The sequence below is a fragment of the Cynocephalus volans genome, chromosome 1 (genome assembly GCF_027409185.1).
Source record: "Cynocephalus volans isolate mCynVol1 chromosome 1, mCynVol1.pri, whole genome shotgun sequence".
Taxonomy (NCBI): domain Eukaryota; kingdom Metazoa; phylum Chordata; class Mammalia; order Dermoptera; family Cynocephalidae; genus Cynocephalus; species Cynocephalus volans.
In genome coordinates this window covers 196,393,549-196,415,177 of record NC_084460.1, presented here as the reverse complement: position 1 = coordinate 196,415,177, position 21,629 = coordinate 196,393,549, and the positions used below count along the sequence as shown (strand labels likewise).

General features: G+C 42.4%; 1 protein-coding gene across 27 annotated transcripts in view; it reads right to left on the bottom strand.

The window, feature by feature from the left end:
• CLASP1 (cytoplasmic linker associated protein 1) overlaps nucleotides 1-21,629 on the bottom strand; it is a 277,667-nt gene that overhangs the window by 14,394 nt on the left and 241,644 nt on the right. For all 27 annotated transcript variants that reach the window (XM_063079348.1, XM_063079329.1, XM_063079319.1 and 24 more), the window contains 4 exons: nucleotides 17,890-18,040; nucleotides 13,683-13,926; nucleotides 10,865-11,055; nucleotides 9,027-9,155 (listed from right to left, as the gene is read on the bottom strand). In XM_063079348.1, the coding sequence (XP_062935418.1) occupies nucleotides 9,027-9,155; nucleotides 10,865-11,055; nucleotides 13,683-13,926; nucleotides 17,890-18,040 (715 nt within the window). The remainder of the gene's footprint in view (nucleotides 1-9,026; nucleotides 9,156-10,864; nucleotides 11,056-13,682; nucleotides 13,927-17,889; nucleotides 18,041-21,629) is intronic.

The following is a 21,629-nucleotide window of genomic DNA, read 5'->3' as shown; positions in this document are numbered from 1 at the left end:
TATTTTAGAAGTCATATCCTATTCTCAAGCAGCTCGGAAGATTTTTAAAAACCTAGAAGCCTTGGTTGTTATTTCCTCACATCTCTCCTCATGCTTTCTGTTTGTGCTGTGTGTGTGTGTGTGCGTGCATGTGTGTGTTCACCCAGCACCAACCAAGCTCAGGCCACAGAGGTGAGAAGGAGCGGGCTGTACTCTTGTGGTGCGGGGCAGGGTGAGGGTGCAGAGGCCCAGGAAGGGACTGCCACCTGATGGGCTTCCTGCAGTCTGCCAGGATGAGACAAGAGAAGGCTGGTGAGGGATGGGAAGTAGAACTGATGTCTGCAGGAGGCTTCTCTGGTGTTCTGTGGAGCTTCTTCCAACTCAAGGGCCCTCAGCTGTGCACAGCCAGCCCACCCCTGCTTCTGCCAGGCAGCAGGCACGGCCTTCCCCGGCACCTGGAGATAGGCGAGCAGGCCTTCCCTCATCAGAAAGTATTAACTTAGTCGCAACACTGATGGCGTCTCATTCCACCTTATAAACGTATGGGAATGAAACTATTTAAAGGAACCCCACTGTGATTTTTTTCTTCTCTGCCAACTCAACATCCTGCAAAGTGTAGCTTTTTCCACAAAGGTATCCTGAAAGCAGAGTGCTATTTGGCCTTGGTATGTGTTTGTGACCTTTAACCTTTCACCCCAAGAAAGGCAGCTGCCAGAGTTGGATGAGCACATTCTCAGCCTCTGAAAGCACTGCAGCAGCTAAACCTCAGTTCAATCCATTGGCAAGAAATTTACTTGGTCTGACCCTCAATTTTCTTAAACTCTAAATTGGGGATTTAAAACGAACTACTTTCACAGTTATCTGGATTGAGAGAGATAACATACAAAGTAGCCTGGCACATTCTAGCTACAATACACATGAGGGCTATAAGCTAGGTCTTGGTGGAGGAATGGCAGCAGAAGAGGAGCCTGGCTGCAGAAGTGTGACAAGAGGCAAAGCAGCTAAGCTGGGAGCTCCTGGGCTCTGCCCCATGAGTCTCCATAGAGGACCATCCACCACACCAAATGTTCTGAGAGCAGGAAACTCGGGTAAGCCAGCTCCTTCCCTGGGGACTAGTGCCAACATCAAGACGGGTGTGTCCTCTCCAATCATCTCTAAGATGCTAATCTGATGACTGCCCAAGTTCTTCAGAGAGGCCCGGCTCCTGCCTGCCTGCGTGGTGCACTTCCTTGCCCTGCCCTCACCTAGCCCACACCCTGCCCAGCCACCTCTGTGCCCTGTCCAGTCCCTTTACTCACCCGTGTTCTTCTCCTGGCTGGGCCGAGTCATCCTTCAGGACTCACTCACTTCAACGGAACCCCTAGGAAGGCTCATGTGCACACTGTATCACACTGCATGTAAACATTGTGCCGATACCCTCTCTCTCACTAAACTAAAAGTTCCCTGAAGGCAAGATCCCATCTCGGCCATCTTTCTATCCCCTGTGTCCGGCACAATGTCCCATATACACTAGGCACTCAATAAATACCTGTCAAACTAATGCCACATACTGTGTATTTTAAAAAATGCCCATGACAAGCCACCCCTGGGTCATGCCACACTGACTTGCAGTTACATTTTCTAAACAAGGAGCAAGCACAGAAAACAAGAAGGCAAGATACCTACAAATGACCAACTTGGGCTTTGGGGAAATCAACCGTACAAGGCCCAGAGAGTCCTATTCTAGGTGACATACTGGAAAAGCAACAGACTAGTTCTTTGAAAAAGTGACTTTAGGTTAATTTTTTCCCAGTAATCAGTTGTTTGAAGAGGGGTGGCACGTTTCTTAGAAGAGCTCCATCAGGCAAGGAATTACCTAAGATGTTTTCCTTCCTCCTCAGTTCACACAGGTCCCTAAGACTGCTCTATGTCCACAGTGTACTTGGGACAGCCAAGTGTGTGGCTGTACATCTATGTGGTTGAGTTACACATAGCTAAGCAGATGGTGAAAGTGCAAGAGGGAGATAGTCCCTCTCTTTTCTAAGCTGGGCCAGCAATAAGACCACCACGCTCTGAAACCACTGGCTTTCTACTATAGGAAATTACTGCACACAAATATTGTAACATATTGGTCAGAAAGCTGAGGGACTTATGGACCTTAGTCTTTAAACTTGGGGAAAAAAAAATGAAATGATCAAAAAACACTGGATGATTTCATAGGTATATGTAAGCTAGAAAACACTGATGTACACTGGGAGGTGGGAAGCAGCTCAATGGGTGGAAAAACATGGGTTTTGGAGACAGAATGGGATTCAAGTCCCAGCAGGCCATGTTTCAGTTTTTAAAGTAGCAAGCTAAAAACCTCCCAGCATCCCTCAGGGATGCAACAAGGATTAATGAGACAAGGCAAAACTGGCCAGGTTCATGGTGAGAACTCAATCATGAGGTTTTCCTTCTTTCCTCCCCATCTCCCACCTACTGCCATTCATGTTCAAGTGAATTACCCCAGAGTGAGCTGCTGGAAAAACACACTGTTTCAGATCTGCTAAGCTGAAATCCAAACCCAAGGAGAACTTTCTTTTATAAAACTCCAGGAATTGTAGATGTTACCCGCATGAAGCATTTACTCGTGTATCTAACATGGGGGTGGAAGGGTTTCCTAAAAATATCTGAAAATAAAATGTGAGAAGCTGCACATTAGGACAGGTAGTTTGAGGCTCTCTCTCTCACTGGGGTTAGAGAAAGTTTCCCAACGCAGACGCTGGTTTTGGCAAGGCAGGGCGGTGTTCTGGACTTCTTTCCACATGCCAAGCCTCTGGCTTTGGCGGGCTGCCTGAATCAGGGTGAACTTTAGGTTTTGCCCCTGTGTTCTGTGTAACATAAGAAGCAAAGATTATAAATGTAAGCAAACAGAGAGCAAAAGTAAACACGGGCAACAGAAAGAAAGGAGGACAATACTGCTTAGCAGACAAGGTGGACAGAAATGGTGAGGATTTAAAAAGGTGTGGGGGGGGGCATATATTCAAAGACAGCAGGATCAAGTAGACTTTTGGATTACAATCCACCTTGAAGTGATTGAAACTGTTGCAACTGTGGCTGATTTTGCTACAGTCTAGTTAGAAACAAGAATTCTTCCCTCTCAAAGTTAGTGAAATAATAGTGTCTAGCTAGGAAAAGCATAATTTTCATGTCTAGCTTTTTAAAAAATGGGATCATTACTCAGAATACTGATGGATGTTTTCTTAAAGATAAGCTTTCTTTCTCTCAGAGCACAGTTGTTTTCAAAATTTGGGCTGAATGTTTTAAGTTCAAAGTTTGATCGATTCTGTCACAGATACATCAGAATAACTGGTGGAGTAAAAATAAAAAGCAAACATCCAGAAACAACGGTGGCTGGAATCAAAGAGTGCTTGGCAGGAGTCTCCAGGGTTGAGCTCCTCAGTCATTTGGAAACTAAGGAAAATGTTGGTGCCACCTTCTGGGAACTGCTGGAATGAACCTACAAAGATTGGATAGGCACAGTTTTAGTGTCCACCAGTACACTAGGGGAAAATGACCAACGTCCCACATTGGCACAGACATAAATTCTGGGATTTACAGTAGAGTACCAACATGGACTTGAAATGGGATGAGAGGATAAGAAGGACAACAGCTTCCATTTTCAGCAATACCTCACTTGACTTTGACGTTAGCCCAACAGGGTAGGGCATACAAGGGCATCCGGAGAGCAACTGTGAATTGTCCACAGTCACACAGCCGGTGAACTGGCAAAAGCCGCATGTGAACCCAGATCTTCAAACTTTAAAGTCTGACATTAAACAATAGCTCTTTCTGAAGCTTACAGGGGCTAACAGAAGTCACATCTGGGTCCTAGGAGGGTCAGTTCATCAGTGATGAGGAACTACTCTGCCTACCCCTGGATAACAGAAGGAGCAGCCATTCAGAACTAGAAACTGTGCTTGGCACTTTACAATAAGCCTCCCAGGTGGGAACTTTATCCCCACTTGACGTGGAGAACGTGATGGTCACAGAAAGGGCAAGGACTCCTGTAGTCTGGGTTCAGCAAATTCCACCCAGGTGTGTCTTCCAAGCCTGCATTCCCTCATTCCCTCCCCCCTCCCTTGGCCATGGCCACAGCCACGCTGCCATGGCTCCCAGCTGGAGTTCTCTCCCCACATGCTCCTTAGCCAAGCTCACGTTCTGCCTCCCTCAGGCACTCTTCCTTGACTATTCCAGCCCACTCTGAACTCCTGGTGCACTTCACTTTGAACCATACGTTGGTTTTTTTGCTTTAACCTTAACTAAACCATAAGCTCCCTGAAGACTGCAGCCCCTCCTTCCCCAATAATAAAATATTTACCAGAGTTTGTGCTATTAGCGTCAGACTGCTGGCTCAGCAACTTGGAACCTCTCAATCAAGCTATATAGGTTTTTGGTTTTGTCTTTTTATTAAAAAGCAAAAAACAAAGGAAATATGGCTTGTGGTCATGTTCCAAGGCTGGGCTCATGGAACACTGGAGATTTAGAATCTGTGAGGATTTAGGTTTGTTACTCAATAGCAACTTCCATCATCTTGAAGCTGGATGAGACACTATCTGGGCTAACTGATAAGGAAGACCCAAGGTCCTGAGAGGTGCAGTAAGTTCTCCACGTCCAAGCAGTGTATTGTTCTCCAGAACCCATGGACACCCCAGGCTGCTGCCCTGAGAGGATTCTAAGGGCCATTCCTGAGCACAGTGGGTCTGGTAAAGATAGGGTCAGCTACTGATTTTAACTGGTATTGGAAACACACCACCAGCTTGAGAACATGCTTCTCCAGCACACTACTTACTGCCTTTCTCTGGCCCCGATATTTGTCAAAAGAACTGCATAAAACATACCACACCTGCCGGGTGAAGCAGAAGGCAGACAGCTAATCCCAGGAAGTTCTCTTTTCTCTTTAAAACAACTTTGGCCTGATTTTGCTCTTTTAATTCCTTGAGGTCATAAAATATAAAATTTACTAGAAATGATTTAAAAAACCCCTGTAGATATAATAATGGTCTTTTTATATTTATCTAAGAATCAAAATTCCCAAAACAAGCCAAACCACCCAAACACCTGAAGCTGGATTCTGCTGCCTTAAACACCAAGACTTTTCTGTGTGGCAAGAGATGTTTGGTGATCCAGTATAGTGACATAAAATGATGCTAACATTTTCCTCTTTTAATAGGCAAATGTAACTGAATATTCATCAATGTGGCAAAGTTCAGAAAGAGCTAAGTCTAATGATCAAACAGTCTCAATTATGAAATATCTTCAAGAATTAGAGTTGGGGCTTCTTTCAAGTTTAAACAGAACATTTACTGAGAACTTCAACATTGTGGGTACTATATATGCAAGACACAGTGCCTGGGAACAACAACTATTTTTGCATTAGATGTGTATTAAATGATTTATAATTAGCATACCAACTGTTTACTGAGAAATTGGAGCTTCTGAAATAGACAAGGATGTCTGAGAACAGTTTTGTGTAGCAAATGACAATTTAAAAAGCCTATTTCCACAATGTTATACTTTGATTTTCACAACAGTCCTGTTTATACAGAGTTCTATAAAGATGCTGAGAGCTGACAGGAGAGCTGGAGAGCAGCAGATGCTGGACCTTACATTCACCCCAGAACCTATTCTTAGTACCAATTCTCTTATTAAATCTTGTAATCTGAACCAGCCCCAACAAACAGGTTACACATTCCAAAATGAGAAGAGTTCAAATTAATGGAATTACCTTAAAAGACAAAGGGGCTCAAGATTTTAAAAGGCCTCAGCCCTTTAAGACATTTGCTAAATGCTAACACTACTGTAAACCAGAGTAACTTCATTAATGAGGCACTGAAATTCAATAGTAACATTTATTCACTAAAAAGAATAAAAGGAGTTAGATAATGAAAGAGGTTTATTTATTCCAATAGGGACTATGAAAACATGTCTAAGCTGAAAAATAGCAACTTTTAAAATAAAAAACATAAATTCGTATTTAAATCCTCCATCTATCTTGCTTACTATAGAACACCTTAACGCAGGATGGATAGTGTTGGAAACAAATTTAGTACCTGGTATATTTTCAGTGTATAAGAAAAATGTTCTGCCTGCATACCTCCTTTTAAAAGGACCTGGTAAAGGAGACCCTTGTTTATAGGATGAGAAAATAAGCCATCTTATCATCAGTACTACCTTACCCTTCTTCTGTAATAGTTTTTTATGACAAATTTCAGTTTGCAGAAATTGCATTTCAAGAAGTTGCCCTTCACTGCTGCAGTTCCACAGCCAGAGCTATAGTGTGCATGTTGGTGTGGTAACTGTCACAGCTGGCAAGGGGAGGACACTTGATGCCATGGTCTCTCACAGCAGCCTTGGGTTAACCTGCTGGGTCTCACGTACCCCACCCCATCTCCTGCTGAAGCCTGGTTTTTGTCTGGAAATATAAAACCAACTAGCTTCTTATGAGAAAGAAGTTCCAAGACAGTTCACTCTGAGATGTCCACACTTTGGAAGCACTAATAAGGCAGGGAAATAGACTATGCCTTTGTATCACTAATAGAGTAACTGGGTCTGGAAACATTTTGGATCTTTTCCAATAAATGTTTGGCGTCATACGTACTGAATATAATGATAAGAAAATGTAATGACTAGAGAAAATTATGTGCAATGTTAATATGCCAACAAGATGGCTACAGTACAAACTTTCTGTGCATCTAACTCTTGCTCTAAAAAACAGAAACAAGGAATAGAGACAAATTGGTTAATGTAAGAGAAAGACTAGAATAATTTTAAAGGAGAAGAAAAAGAAAGACAAAAATCAAACCTAAAACCTAAATATACAGGTGCCTGACTTAGTTTCTGGCAAAGTGACAGAGTGAAGTTTCATAAGGAAACTACAAGGGCACCAAGTCAAGGTGAGTTTCAAAGTATGTAAAGTAGGGAAGGCCTGCCAAGACAGGCACTCCTCTCAGAATACAACGTCTCCTCCACCTGCTTTACCAGGTAATCAGTGACAGCAGCATGGGGACCCTCAGGTTATAGAAATTCCAAGTCAACTCAGTGCTGCTAAGTTTATTTTAAGCAGGAGATACTTTCTGCTCTTTTCTCTTGAACAGCATACCTAAGAAATTTTTCTCCTAAATTTCTCATTTTGAAGGGAAAAAACAAGGTCTCAAGAAAATAGTAAAAAGCAAATAGATTACTAATTCCATTAACTTATACTTCTTAGGGTCCACTGTCAAAATTTTATTGATCAGGGCTGCCCACTTTACAGACAGACATCTTCCAACTAGATAGTCAGTAACTCCCAAAACATCGCTGATGGCTTATATTTGCACCTTAATGCCCCACTCTAAGTATGTCCTCCCCCAGGAAAACAACTGATATCATCTATATGTAACAGAACACCGATTTTACTTCATTTATTGATTATGTATTCTCATTAAGAAGAAGCTATTATGGTTAAAAGAAAAAAATAATCAGCACAGGCCAGGTGCCCCTTATAAGAGACACGGGACCTGGTTCACATCTTGGTTCTGCCAGTATTGCTATACATATGGTTCCTCTAAGACCCTCCTTCCTCACCTAGGAATCAAGATGTTGATCATATTAGCTCATTTGGTCCTCACATTTTAAAAATGAGTTACTGTAAACAGAAAGTGTTATGTTCAAACATGAGAGAGTATCACCATCAGGCAACCAAACCAGATTTCAGCAACACAAATTACGAGTTTGAAAACACATCTATCACCCACCTATGTGCTCTGTGCTGTGCAAGGACTAGTAGGTGGAGAGGTGCCCAGTCAGAGGACAAGACTATTGCCCTTGCTGAGCTACAACTGTGGTGGGGATCTAAGGAGGTCAAACCAGTCACTGTTTAAGCAGCGACACAACCGCCAAAGAGGAAAACTACAATGTAGGGTCTGATTCTTTTTCTAGAGACAAGAATTGCTCTAATTGCAATCCCCTCAATCCATGAGCATGCTCACAAGAGAGTCACAGATGAGCCAAGAAAATGAACTGAGCAAGGAGTTATGCCTCACTCTGGGGTCAAACCCGCTGTTTGTTACGTTAAGTTTTCTGAAGTTCTAAATACACGATTCTGTTTTCCACAGTGCCTCTTACTGAAGGGTGTTACTGAAATAATTTTTATTTAGGACAGCACCAGCCACCTTCCCCACTCTCTGGAGGCCTCTAGCTACTCAAAGGACTGATGAGCCAGAGTGCTGAAGAGTTCAACAAACAACTGGCCGAGTGCTTCATGAGTCCACTGTCTGCAGCATGTATGCAGGGCACAGACACATTCTGCCTGCTCTCCAACAGGCAGCCAAGGTCCTGGTGCCCAGGAGCTACAGGGACAGTCTGCTAGCATTTTAAATGTTCAGGAACAAGCAGAAGGGGTGTGGCAGGGCTGCCTCCACACAGCCTCATCTTGCAGAGAGAAGCACACTGAAGGGGAAGGGGAAAGGGAAGGGGAGGGAGGGAGACCAAGAAAACATGGTTTCTACTGTTGGCCAGAACCAGCCCTGGTCATGGTCATCTCATTAATTATCATGAGGAACTTTGTGAGAATATCCATCTCTATGTTACAAACAAGGAAAACTGAGGCTCACAAGGTGAAATAATTTGTCCATGGATCTGGAGCAAGAAAGTGTTGTTTCCAGGACTTGGATGTCTGTGATTCCAAAGCTGTTCTCCATTTCCCACACTAGACTGCCAGAGGCTGATTGCCAGAAGGAAGTTGCAGACCCCTCCTTTCTACCACGTAATGGTACACCTGGACATGGGAAACCCCTCAAGGACAGGCCAAGCCTGCTGGACAGAGGGAAAGGAAGCAAGAACCTAACAAATGGCACTGGCCCTAGAACTGCACTGCCATGCAGCCGCAATGACAGCAATGGGAACTCTTCATTATGACATGGGCTGAGCTCAAAGGCAGGGACTCTTTTTTTTAAAGCTTGTATGCAGATTCCCACTCTTCTCTCCCCACACCCTAACTGTATCCCAGACCTGTCTGTTCAGCACCCCTTGCCAAATGGCTGGCTCACCTCCTTATGGGAGTCTTTGTGGGCTTCCAGAGTCTTCATGATGGTCAGTTCAGCGTAGTTTTTAAATCTTGCTGGCTGGTTTCTCAAAATTTCCCGTAAAACTCTCAAAGCTAATGCTCGAATTGAATGCTGTAGTACGAGAAGAAATGAAGACATCACCACACAATGCACAGCACTTAACTAGACACACCAGCCAGCAGGACCCAGCAAGGCCAGGTGCCCCATTCAGGGTTCCCTGCATCTTGCAGATCCCTCTACGCAGACCACACAGTTTACTTGACACCAGTTCTCCAGACAGTCAGCTCCAAGAGTGCAGACACTGTGTCTTACGTGACATTCCCAAGACCCCACACCTAAGAGGGACCCAACAAAGGCTTCTTAAATGAGTCCTGCACTACAAACCCAATGGGTATGATACAACTAAGTTCCTTATCAATCTGGGATTCTGGGATTTCCTGAGGTGCCAGTATACAAATTATCCTTCTGTAAAATGTACCAAAGGATAGTACAAAGCATTTAAACATTTCATCAACATGGCCGGTAACTCTCTACGGACAGCTGAAGACCTGTCATTATTTCTGACCTTCTGTGTGATGAGATCACAGGATTTGCACAGGCCTCAGGTTATTTAAGTCCCGATCATGCATCTGGAGGAAAGCCATTCCAAACATACTCCTAATCTCAATGAAAGAGAATGGAGTTTACACCAAACAGAGCCAGAAAGTACATCCTGATTCTTTGTCACTCATCTGTACAGTTCACACACTAATACATCATGTACACCTGCCCTCTATATGACATCATTTTATTTTCCGACAGAGCCAGCCAATACTTTTTTTTAAGAAAAATTAATACAGATCTTTTATTACCATTCTTCTATCTTTACATATCCCTAAACCAAACTATTAATCCTAAGTACCAGAAAGCATTTGAGTTGCTGTGGCATTCACCAGCCTTCTCCTCAACCTCTGCCATTAGTCACCAGCACTGTGACCCTAGGCACAGCCTGTCACCATGCACTGTTTTAGCTTCCTGGCAATCCTCTCAGTCCTACCCCTCTAGCTTTTCACCCCATGTACTGTATTTTTGTTTCTGCTAGCCTACACAGAGCTAATGTAGAGAGAGATTTTTTTTTTAGAATTTAATTCTGGCAATTCCCAACAGTTATTCCTGTCTGCACATGAGGGACCAGCCCCACAGATGGGATAAGGCAGGACTTTGATTACATTACTCCCCCTACTAAGTGCCAAGTGTAGACTGCAGACCTGGCGTGTCACAAACACCTAGTGTGTCATATTCAAATGTCCCAGGGTGAAGAGGGCTTTTTAATTTTAAAATTAGTAACACAAGAGTCATGCTTCTGGAACTTGTCACTTGACCAATTAAGAACTGTTAAGGTATGTGTAGGTGAACCAATATGGAATTTCATGGAATGCAGCATTTAATGGGTCTTTTAAAAAATGGACTTCTCTTTCTCAATTACACATGAAACAAAAATGAAACTCCCATGGAATAAACTGCATCCTAAAAGAACACATGCTACGCTAATGAAGTTTTAAGAAATTCTGAGTCAAAGTAACGAGACACAAGAACATGTTTCCCTCACCTACTACAAATCCACTTACAGACAGAATCTGCACATAAGTCAAGATGAGTCCTGTCACTAATAAAAAACATTGCCTTACTAATAAGTGCTCAGAAAATAATGTGAAAAATGAACAAATAAATGTTTTGGCACAAATAGTAAGTGCAATCCAGAAGGTAAAGCTGCAGCTAACCCCGGCAAGGAAAGGACACTGAGACCCCATTTGGCAATGTAAGGCCGAATCGGCGCCTACATCTTTGTCTCCGAGGGTCTCCAGCAGCAGGAGCAGGATGGTCTTGAAGTGCTCCTCCCAGACACCCAGGCTGTCTTCCCGTGTGATCTTGAGCAGCTCCAGCAGGGCACCCTTCCGCTCCTCCACCCGCTCATTGTGGTTGGACAGCTCTTTCAGAAGGTCAGCCACCAGGTCAGAGTGGTCGATGGGCACTTGAGAGACACAGACAGAAGTTACTTCACAAGGAAACACCCAGCCACAGGGGCTCCCTCCATGCCAACTGGCAATCTTTTCCCGTAGTCACCTCACGCAGAGGCGACTCCACCTCACCCCCCACACCTTCCACCTTGCTTTGCTGCCAGCCTCATCCTGTGCCCCCTCAGCACAGCCTCTCACCAAGTTCAGTGTGAAAGCAGAGGTGCAAGACCAGCTACCCAGTACCAGTATTCTATGTCTTTATCCTTCCTTACTGTCTTTCCCTTTCTGTTTCAAAGAGGAGAAAACACCGGTACCCTCCAAAAGCTCCTCCTTGACTGTTTTCCTTTTCCAAACTCTCTCCTACTGCCATACTCCTGAGTCAGGCCCTACCACTGGAACAGACTCTTACCAGTATCAAATCCACTCCAGTATAGTAGTTCCCCCTTACCTGCAGTCTCAGTTACCCGTGGTCAACCCCAGCCCAAAAATATTAAAAGGAAAACTCCAGAAATAAACCATTCATGAGTTTTAAATTGCACATTGTCTGAGTGGTGTGATGAAAGCTTGTGTGTCCCACTCCATCCAGCTCAGTTATTGACTCTCATGGTGTTGCAATACTTTTGCTCAACCCACCCTTGTTTTACTTAGTAGTGGCTCCAAGTGCAAAAGTGGTGATGCTGGCAACTCGGATATGCCAAAGAGAAGCCATAAAGTGCTTCGTTAAAGTGAAAGGCAACCTCTGCATTCCTGGGCTAGGGTTCGGTACTATCCACAGTTTCAGGCATCCACTGGGGGTCTTGGAACATATCCCCCAGAGGATTAGAGGGGTCTACTGCACACACATTTTCCTCAAGGACCTCCTTACCATCACATCTGATTAACTTCCATTCCCTTCTCAGATGTCCAGAGTTTAGGAAGAAGTACAGTGAGTGAATAGCAATCAAGCACTATCCATGGACTGTCTATTCAAAGACTGAAAACCTGCCCAAGATCACTTAGCATAATTACTTGCAGGAACCTGAATAATAGAAAGGTACATCCTTTCTCCTTCCTTGTTCTTTTAAGAGACCACACCTCTGAATATTCAACTTCAAACGGAAAGGATGAAAAAACAAACAAATGAGACAAATCATTAGGAACTACTTAAATGTGTATTTGCTTCCTCCTTTAGTTTCTAAGATTGGGGAGCAAACACACAAGGAAGTTTGAAACATTAAAGAACTTGTCATTTTCTCCTGCCATCCCATCTTTGTCTTTAAGCCTTTCAGTACACAGTTGGTAAATTAAACACTATATACCATTAGCCTACTGCCCAGTAAACAGATGCTTGGACATATACCAAGCTGCTAACCATCAGCAAGTAGCAATTAATAGCCAGGGGATTGTGCCTTCAAACCCCTGAAGCCACTGCTGCTTTCCAACAACTTGGAGGCCTTCTCTTGTCCCACCACATTCCATCACTGTGTGACCTGAGAGAGTGCGGCTGGCTCTCTGTGCCCTCATCTGCTTCTACCACTGCGCACCTCTCACACTAGTGTGGTCATTATGAGTGTTTCCCAGGATGGGACTGGACCTCTTTGAGACCTCACTGTCCCAGCAACCCACACACACACTCCAGGACACACAGTAGGCACTCAGTGAATGGTAATTGTTTTAGAGTTCTATTTTAAGGTTCTAACTTAATTCTTCATTCAAACTTGAAAAACAGAAAGACAGGCTTCAAAACAAAATAGACAATATATAATTTAACAATATCTAATTCAAAACAATATATAATTTAAAAAAACACTACTAAGTTAAAATAAAGCAAAACATGTAAATGACAGTGAGGTAAAAAAAAAAAGAAAGTTTAGTTCTCAATAAAAATACCATTGTACCAATACATACTTACTCACTGCTTACACAATAATGGACACTTAACACAGCAGTCAAAAACACCAACAACAAAACAGTAGCTCTGTTCCATATTACCTGTGTTATATTTTGGGCAAGTAATTTAACTATTCTGAACCTCAGTTTTTTAATCTGTAAAATGGAACAATCCCCTCTAGCTCAATTAGATAACACATGTGCAACACTTAGGTCAGCACCAAGCACATGGTAATACAAGTTCTCAGTGTATGTTAGATCTCCTTCCTCCCAACCATGGCACAGAAGTCAACATCGCATAGCTCCAGGAAGACTTGGTGAAAATGCTGGTGTGAGAGAAGAGGGAAGCCCCTCAGCAGTGCTTCAGGGTCTCACTGCACTGCTCAGGGAACTGGAGAGTACAGGGTAGAGGCCTTCACAAATGCTGTGCCCTGTGCGGGAGAGGCCCGGGTTCTGCACTGAAGCCTCCTCTCTTGGGACAGTGAGTCCCCTTCATGCATAGGTGTTGCAGACGCAACATTATATCGTTTGTGTAACTGTTTATTTCCCAACTCTCTGCACACCTGGACTGCTTATGCTTTTGCTTACTGATGTGCCCTCATACCTAAGCAACAGCAGGGACTCAGGAAGTAGACTTTGAGCCAGTGACTAACAAGAACATGCTCTTCGTTTCCATTTACGTTCAACCAGCATGACCAGGGTTGGCTGGACAAGAGGGGAAGCATGTGGAAGGTACCTCTGGACAGGGACAACTAAGCAAAGGGACACAAACCATCTCGAAGCTGCTCCATGTCGTCGTCAAACACGGCCTCCTTCAGGGCTGTCTTGTCATAGGTGTTGATGGTGTCGGAGTAGGGATAGGGATTGTAGTCTCGTGCCCGCGGTCCTGGGAAGGCACGTGGAGGCTGCGTGTTGAGGAGGGAGGTCTTGTTATCCAGGGCTGTCCTGCCTCCTTCCACCTCACTGCTGCCACGGCCCTCAGTGGCGGGGGAGGCAGCTCCCCCATCACGGGACACCTGCAGCACAGCATATGGTCAGTTCCCTTCTGGGACTTTAACAGACTTTTCCTTTCAATGCTCAGAAACATTAGGAGGGACAGCTAATTAGGATTTCAATTTGTAAATACCAAATTCATAAACCATCATTAATGGGACAGAATATGCCTACATTTGCACCTATTCTTTCATCCATCTACACATCAAATCTGTTTTACATTGTAATTTGGCGATTTTAGTCCAACGTTTTCTGAGGGATTAATAGCATGAAATTCTGAAGAGTCCCTTGAGAAGGGAAGGCTGTCCCCCCTCACACCTCCTTCTGGAGGACTCTGGCATGTGGGCACTGTGGCCTGTGGCTTTCATTACCCACAGTAAAGGCCTTCTCACGGATGCCCGGACCCAACACCCATGGAGAGAAGCTCCCCAACAGCTGCCTCAAAGTCTACAGTGCTCCAACCATCCCTGAATTACTTCTTTGTATATACTACTGCCAAGTGGTAACTATTAATCATCTCTAATGATGACGAACCCAGTCCTCCTAGGCAGATCATTCTTCCTCTGGGTATTTTTGACTCAGAAGTGTTCTATACACTGAGTCAAAGAACTGGTCTGCAGTATTTTCTGAATATTGTTTTTTTCCCTAGTATATTCTGAGTGCTGTCTTCAACAACCACTGGTCCTCTGACAGGCCCCTGTGCAATGGTTTCGACCCCCTCCACTCTCATGGTCCTCTCCTCGGAAGCACACGGGCCTGCAGCTCCTTTACAAGGTGGCACTGAGGCTGAGCAAGTGTGGGATGACTGCCAGCAACAGGGAAATACTGTGGCTGCCTCATTCCTGACCACACTGAGGACATGGCAACATTATTACTTGTGCTGCTGACACCATACAGCTCTGTCATTTAGTGCTTCTGCATTTGGGGTTTTTTTTTAAGTTGTGGTAAAATATATGTAACATCATTTTAACCATTCATAAGTATACAATAGTGACACTGAATACATTCACAGTGTTGTGTAACCATCACTACTATGTATACCCACAACTTTCTCATCATCCAAAAAAACAGTCTGTACTCATTAAATAACTCTCTCTTCCCCCAGCCTTTGGTAACCTCTGTTCTATTTTCTGTCTCTATAAATTTGCCTATGCTAGGTACCTCATATTAGTGGAATTATAAAATATTTGCACTTTTGTGGCTGGCTTATTTCACTTGGTATGTTTTCTAGGTTTATCCAGGTTGTAGCACTTATCAGAATTTCCTTCCTTTTTAAGGCTGAATGATATTCCATTGTATGGAAGTATCACATTTTGTGTATCCATTCATCTGTTGATGGACATGAATCATGGTACTGTGAACCCTGGTGCACAAATATCTGTTCAAGTCCCTGCTTTCAGTTCCTTTGGATTATATTCCCAGTGGAAATGTTGGGATGCATTTGGTTTTTAACACTCACAAACAAGATTTTATATTAATTTAATTAAGATGTAAAAAGTATATAATACATGCACAGATATGAACAAATTAAGACTTGAAAGATATAAATCAAATCTTAATGGGGCTTTCTCTGGGTAGAAGATAATTAATGGATGATTTCAATTTTTTTCTCTTTGTAACTTTTCTAAGAAATATATTACTATTATAACTTTTAAACAATCATTCATAGAAGGACAGTTTAGAAAACTTCAGACATTTAAAAAATAAAGCTAAACTATCTAATCACCTTTAGCAACAATAAAATCTTCCTTTTTTAGGTTGTATATTACCCTACTCTTTGTCTATGTGTAGATTTTTATTCAGGGGGAACCCCAGTGCACACACTAGCTTATACCTTGCTTTCCTCACAGCATAAGCATTTCCCATGTGAAAAAAGTTTTTGTAACTATCATATTTACTTGTGTTTTAATAAGATTTACTCAACTATTTACCCCCCTTAAAAAAAATTTTCCCTATTGTATATTATTGCTGAAATAAATTACTTTGTGGAAACAATATTGTTCTTTCCTTTGGCTGAGTTCTTTATTTAGTGTTGATCACCCAAGTTAGACTACTGGGTAAAGGATATGAAAATCATTTTTGCTAAATATAATATTACTGAGTTCCAAAACAACTGTATCAATTTCACACCCACCAATATTATACAGGTTCCTTATAACCTTTCTAGCATTAAATGTTGTAATTTCTACTTCAAACAAAGCAGAGGAGGACCGCAATGTACGTCCACTGTATTTCTAAAGTTACTTGTAAGGATGGACCTTCCCCCCACGTAACGTTTTCATCTCTGCTTGTGTGAACCATCTGACCACTGGATCTGATGTCCATCCTCTTGGACTTCTGTCTTACTACAGCAGTTCTACTCATCAAGCTTAAGATGTGCTGTCTCTGGAGTCCTTCGCATTTAATGCAGTTTCTGTCCACCTCAGATTCTTAGCTAAAAGCCTGGTAAACCGGTGGCTAAGATGTTGCATTTGAACCTCCTCAACTGTTGGATTTTCACTTCCACTCCACTAATGCTTTCACCTCTCACAGACGTATCCTCTTAGCAGGAACAGTCCCATTTCTGGAATGCTGCATCTTCACGTCTTGCTTCCTGACTCTTTTCAGCCCTGCAGCTCATCTTACGCTCCGTTCCTTCGACTCTACCTACCCTTAGGTAACGCCTATGCTTCTCCATCCTCGCCCTCTTGACTCTCTTCTCTCCCTATCAAGCTTCACTCCTTTCAGCTCTCATCACAGTATTTGCATACTTTGAAAAATTAGAGATCATCTAAATGTTCCAAATCAGGACACTGGGTACATGTCTCCAGCACATCCATATGACAAATTATCATGCAGCCATGAAAACTCACATACAAGAATACTGACAGGCTAAAGCAGCACAGTCTATGCCAAATAGGATGCACAGTGCGTTGTCACCTTTTATATAAACAACAGTCTACACACTCCCAACACTTAAACATGATAAATACTCATAAATAAAGAGAAAAATACATCCTAAAATGTTAAGAGTAGTTATCTCTAGATTTCTTTCCCTGCCTCCCCCAACTTTCTAAGTACCTTATATTGGGCATATATTACCTTTATAATTGGAAAAAGTAATTCGTCATGCATCCATCTTTTCCTAGGGTCTCTATTCTCCTTGGCAGGACTTTGTTTCCTTAGTCAGATCCCCCATTCCCCATGGGAGCTTTGGAAGCTTTTCTCACTCTCCTCACCTCAACCAAGCCCCAGGCTTCAGAGCGGTCTCCTTTCTGCCCAGAGAAAGCAGGAGCTGCACGCTCTTCTTCCTGCCCCCAAGCCCACCCAACCTCCTTCTGGGTAAAACCAGTTGTTTTAGCTGGGCCCAAATCTCCTGCCCCCCACCCCCCTTTCTGAAGGATGTATCCACCAAACATCCCCTTCTCTCCACTACATACGCAGAATTTTCCTCTCAACTGGCCTCATTGGCATTTACACGGGTCAGGTCTCTCCCACCTTTGGGCCTGTGAGCAGGCATGCTTCTCTGACTACGACCCTCTTACCGACCTGACAAACTCCTCTTGAACTTCATGCTTCAGTTCAGGGGCTGACATCTCTTCTGCACACCCTTCCTGAGCACCAAGGCTGCTGAGCCCTGACCACGCCCCTGCACCATGATCCTGCACTTATCTGCCTGCCTCTCCCATGAGACTGGAGGCTCCCAGAGAGCCATGCTGGTGTCTGGCTCAGGCTCACTATTTTTATCACATCACAGGTACAAAAATATGCCCAGCATAAATGAAAGTATGCTGAGGAAAAACAGCATTTAACATTCCTCGCAAAGACAGCTGAGGGTTATTCTTTTACAACTTTGTAAAACTGCCTTGGGTCTCTTATAATATTACTATTCTAGTATAGGATAAAAATAATGATGAAGCTCAGTAACCACGGTGGTCAGTGTTGAGAGGACTCAGTAACTGCCATTTAATTAACGTGCAGTTTTCTATTAGCCTGGGGATACTTACAATATCACTGTCCTTTTTGCTATCTCGTTTAATTGGCTCATTCAGATCCTCTTGGCTTCGAAAACTAAACTTTTCAATGGCTTCTGTAACTCCACGCAGAGAACTATAGATTTCTTCAGAGTTCAGGTTCTCTGTATCAAAGTCCAGCATGCTAAAGATCAAAAAGATTTTATTTCTTAAATTGAGGTGATGCACAAAATCAAGATATGGGCATAAGTTACTTCTAGTAATTTACAGAGTAAGATATAATGACAGTTTTGTTTCTTTAGGTGATTTGGAATGAACAGGAGACGACTTTTGTTAGAGTACCACCACTGGACAATTATACATCTTTCTTGTCAAATCTGGTCCCAAACACACTATTATCAGCATTCAATAAGAACCGGTGGGAAAAACAATAACCACAAGAATGCAGGAACTCAAAGAGTGACAACTAGTGACTGAATGCACGAGGTAATGAAAGTGGAAAAATAACTTTCTTATCTTGAAGATGGAAAAAAGTAGTTTGGTTGTTACTGGTCTCAAATGTACAAACTTAAGAGGAATGGGCACTTGAAAAAAAGCTAGTATTACAAATTTCAGAGGAGCAAAGCAAACAACCTGACAAGACTAGGTTTGCTCACCAATGTCCAATCCAGAAAAACTAATAAAACACAAAAACAAGATGACCCTATGAATCAAAGTCAGATTCACCCTACCAATGGTCTCTTGAGAGTCTGACTCTCATGTTATCTAACCCAGGGGCTTGCTGTGAATACCAGACTCTTCTAGATGCTTCCATTTCGAGTTCTGAAACAAAAGCAGATCTTATAAAGATGAGTCACATTCCTGGATAGACCTCTAAAAACAGTTCTAAAAGCAAGAAATATTTGTTCCTCACAGGAAAGTGATGTCAATTGCTGTTCTTTTAGTCACTGAACACAGCAAAACATGAAATGAAGCAAAAATTCTAAAAGCCTTTTGATTTTAGTTTTTTGTTGTAATTTGTCAACAAGTGCCTTTTAGATATCTGAAAAGTATGCTGAAACAGAGGGGATCCTGAGAACAAAAACCACCACAGTCCTTCACTGAGAATACCAAGAAAAGTGTAGGATGGACATATAATACAAAGAAAGCAAAGCATGAAGCAATGTCAGCCAAGGGCAAGTCAAAAAAATCTTAGTTTCAATGTAGCTTGTTTCAAGAAATATTCAAGAAAAGATCAGATGAGTTAGTCTAATTTAACTTGCACAAAGTCCTGAGCTATACTGAAGACTGCTAGGGACACTCGAAGTATCCTTGGCTGTTTTGGGGAGCAGGCAATGTTATTAGGGGATAAAGCAATTTTTCTGTTCCTCAAAAGAGTAATAACTGAGGACACGAGGCACCCACTGGCTGGAACCCTTCCTAAGGGCAACCTAACCAACCCTGTACATTCCCACAAGTGGCAAGTTTCCTGTAACTTAAGAACAATTATCCCCAGGCTGGCCAGCTGCCAAAAAAAAAGAACAATTAACATTTGCTACCCCCCCCCCCTTTTTTTTTAAAGGTTTGGGCAGATGAGCAAGACAAGACTTAAGAGTAACCAGATCTTTGCTGGCTTGAGGTTGCAATGATCCAAGTGTTTTCTAAGGCTGGTTAGGTTCTGCTAGACCACAAGCTCTGAATTCATTCAGATATGGAAGTTATTTGCCTAAAATTACAAAAGTGACCCAGATAGAACCCATCTTTCTTTCCTGATAAATGTAAGGAAACACACACCCCAACTGCATTTGGAGAGTTCACAAAAATATGTGCCAACTCAAAGATTGGCTCTAACATCAAATGAAAAGAAACGTGAACCTTGAACACGTTTGCAGCTGAAATTTCGTGTATATACTAACAGGAAATGGAATAAAAAAACCTGAACAGAATTCAAGGTTTCAACCCCTCCTACGTTCACAAGGGTATCTATGAGCTGACACCACTTGGATGTGAAGAAAACAGGACTGCAGAGCACAGAGGATCCCCACCACCCTTTTCTCAAACACCACAATACTAGCTTACATGTGAACAAAAGCATTTATACATCTGGCCAGTACACTATATTTTATATATAAAGACTGAGTATTATGACTCAAACAAAAAATATATATACGAGATGTAAAAAAATACCTTAAAATACTTTTAATCACAACGATAAAAAATAATAGCATAGCCCATGCAAAAGAAAAAAAAAAAAAACTGAAAAAATGATGGGATGGACAAGAGGAAGGTCTGGTGGAACGTTCAGTTTTTTAAGGGATGTCACAATATTATTTTCCACTTGTCGCTTCAGATAATGTTAACTTTCAGATAATTCATTTCATTATTTTTAACCTGAACTTTCTTAAAATATTTCATTTCAGTTCATATCACTTTATCATTATAATAGCCTCTTTTTAAAATAAGAAAGTAAAGAATTCTGCCAGTCAATGTTCCTCCTTCTCACTTACAATTAATAAACCAACTCAAACTTCCAATTCAGGAGCACCATGTGCATGACCATGTACAATCTGAGGTGACTTCTTTCGGACTCACTAGCTTAGGTTCGAAGTATCTCCTTGGTATGAAGCTAAAACCATTAGCTATAGGTGAGAGACTGTTTCCCTCTAACAGGAAACAGACAATGCTACTATCTTAACTGTTTTTATGCTTTGGCTTGATTTGTCTTTATTTCAAATCAATACCTATAAGCCCTTACTTCATAGGGAAAAAAGAACTTGCCATGAATGCCATCATCAAGGCGTTGGAGATCCCTGTGTCCTGACAAGCCACACATCAGGGAGCAGCTCAGAAGTGTGACTGGAAAGAGACTTACGTAAATCTCAGTCTGCCACCTGGCCCACAGTCTGTATTGTTTCAGCTCTGAGACACCCCAGAACATAATCATTTGGGTTAAAGGCCAGGTCCTAGTCACCTATAAATACTCTGATTAGACCCCAGAGGAGCTCCCTTAGGGTTCTTTAGATAAGGAAGAGTTACTCAATCAGTCAATAATCACTGACCTAAAGTCAGGCCATGTCATCTAATACTGAAGTTGAATACAGCCCTGGGCTCACCCTGCAAAGGATCCTTATCGTGGGTGGGGAGGACCACTGGGTCAGGTCTTCAAGAAGACAGAAAAAGAGAAAGTCTGCCTTCTGACATTTTCTTCTTTGTTATTTTGTAGGGAAAGGATATTAGGTACGGAAGTAAGGATAATTGTTCCTTGTTATAAAATTAACAGGGTTTTGGCACATAGCAGAGACAGACATGGATTACCTCTTAGTTTTATGTAAACATTAGGTTTTCTAAATGTAAAAGTCTCTAGTAAACTCTCTCTCTTTCCAACACTTAACAGAAATTACAAGCATTATCTGTTAATGAGTTATAGCAACATTTATATTTTTGCACATATGTGAAAGATGATTCTAGGAATGGAATGTTCTCTGGAGAGGCAGTTTTGATGGCTTGCTGGGAAGACTGGCTGGGGGTGAAGCTTAGTGCCCATAAGGGCATACACATCAATATATAGGGAGACAGTCAGTAAGCTGATCTTACACTTTGAGGCACAGCTAATCTTTAGGGGGAAAAAAAAAGGTAGTGACATGCTTTGTGAACATTAAAGACAGCAGCCGTCTTGTCTGCTAGCCCTACCCAACCTTGTGTATCTAGAAACATTCATCATACGGTTCTTTGGGCACTTCAGAAGTTACTTTTAGAGCTGTGAGAGCTTCAGAAGAAAGACGTCATTAAAATAT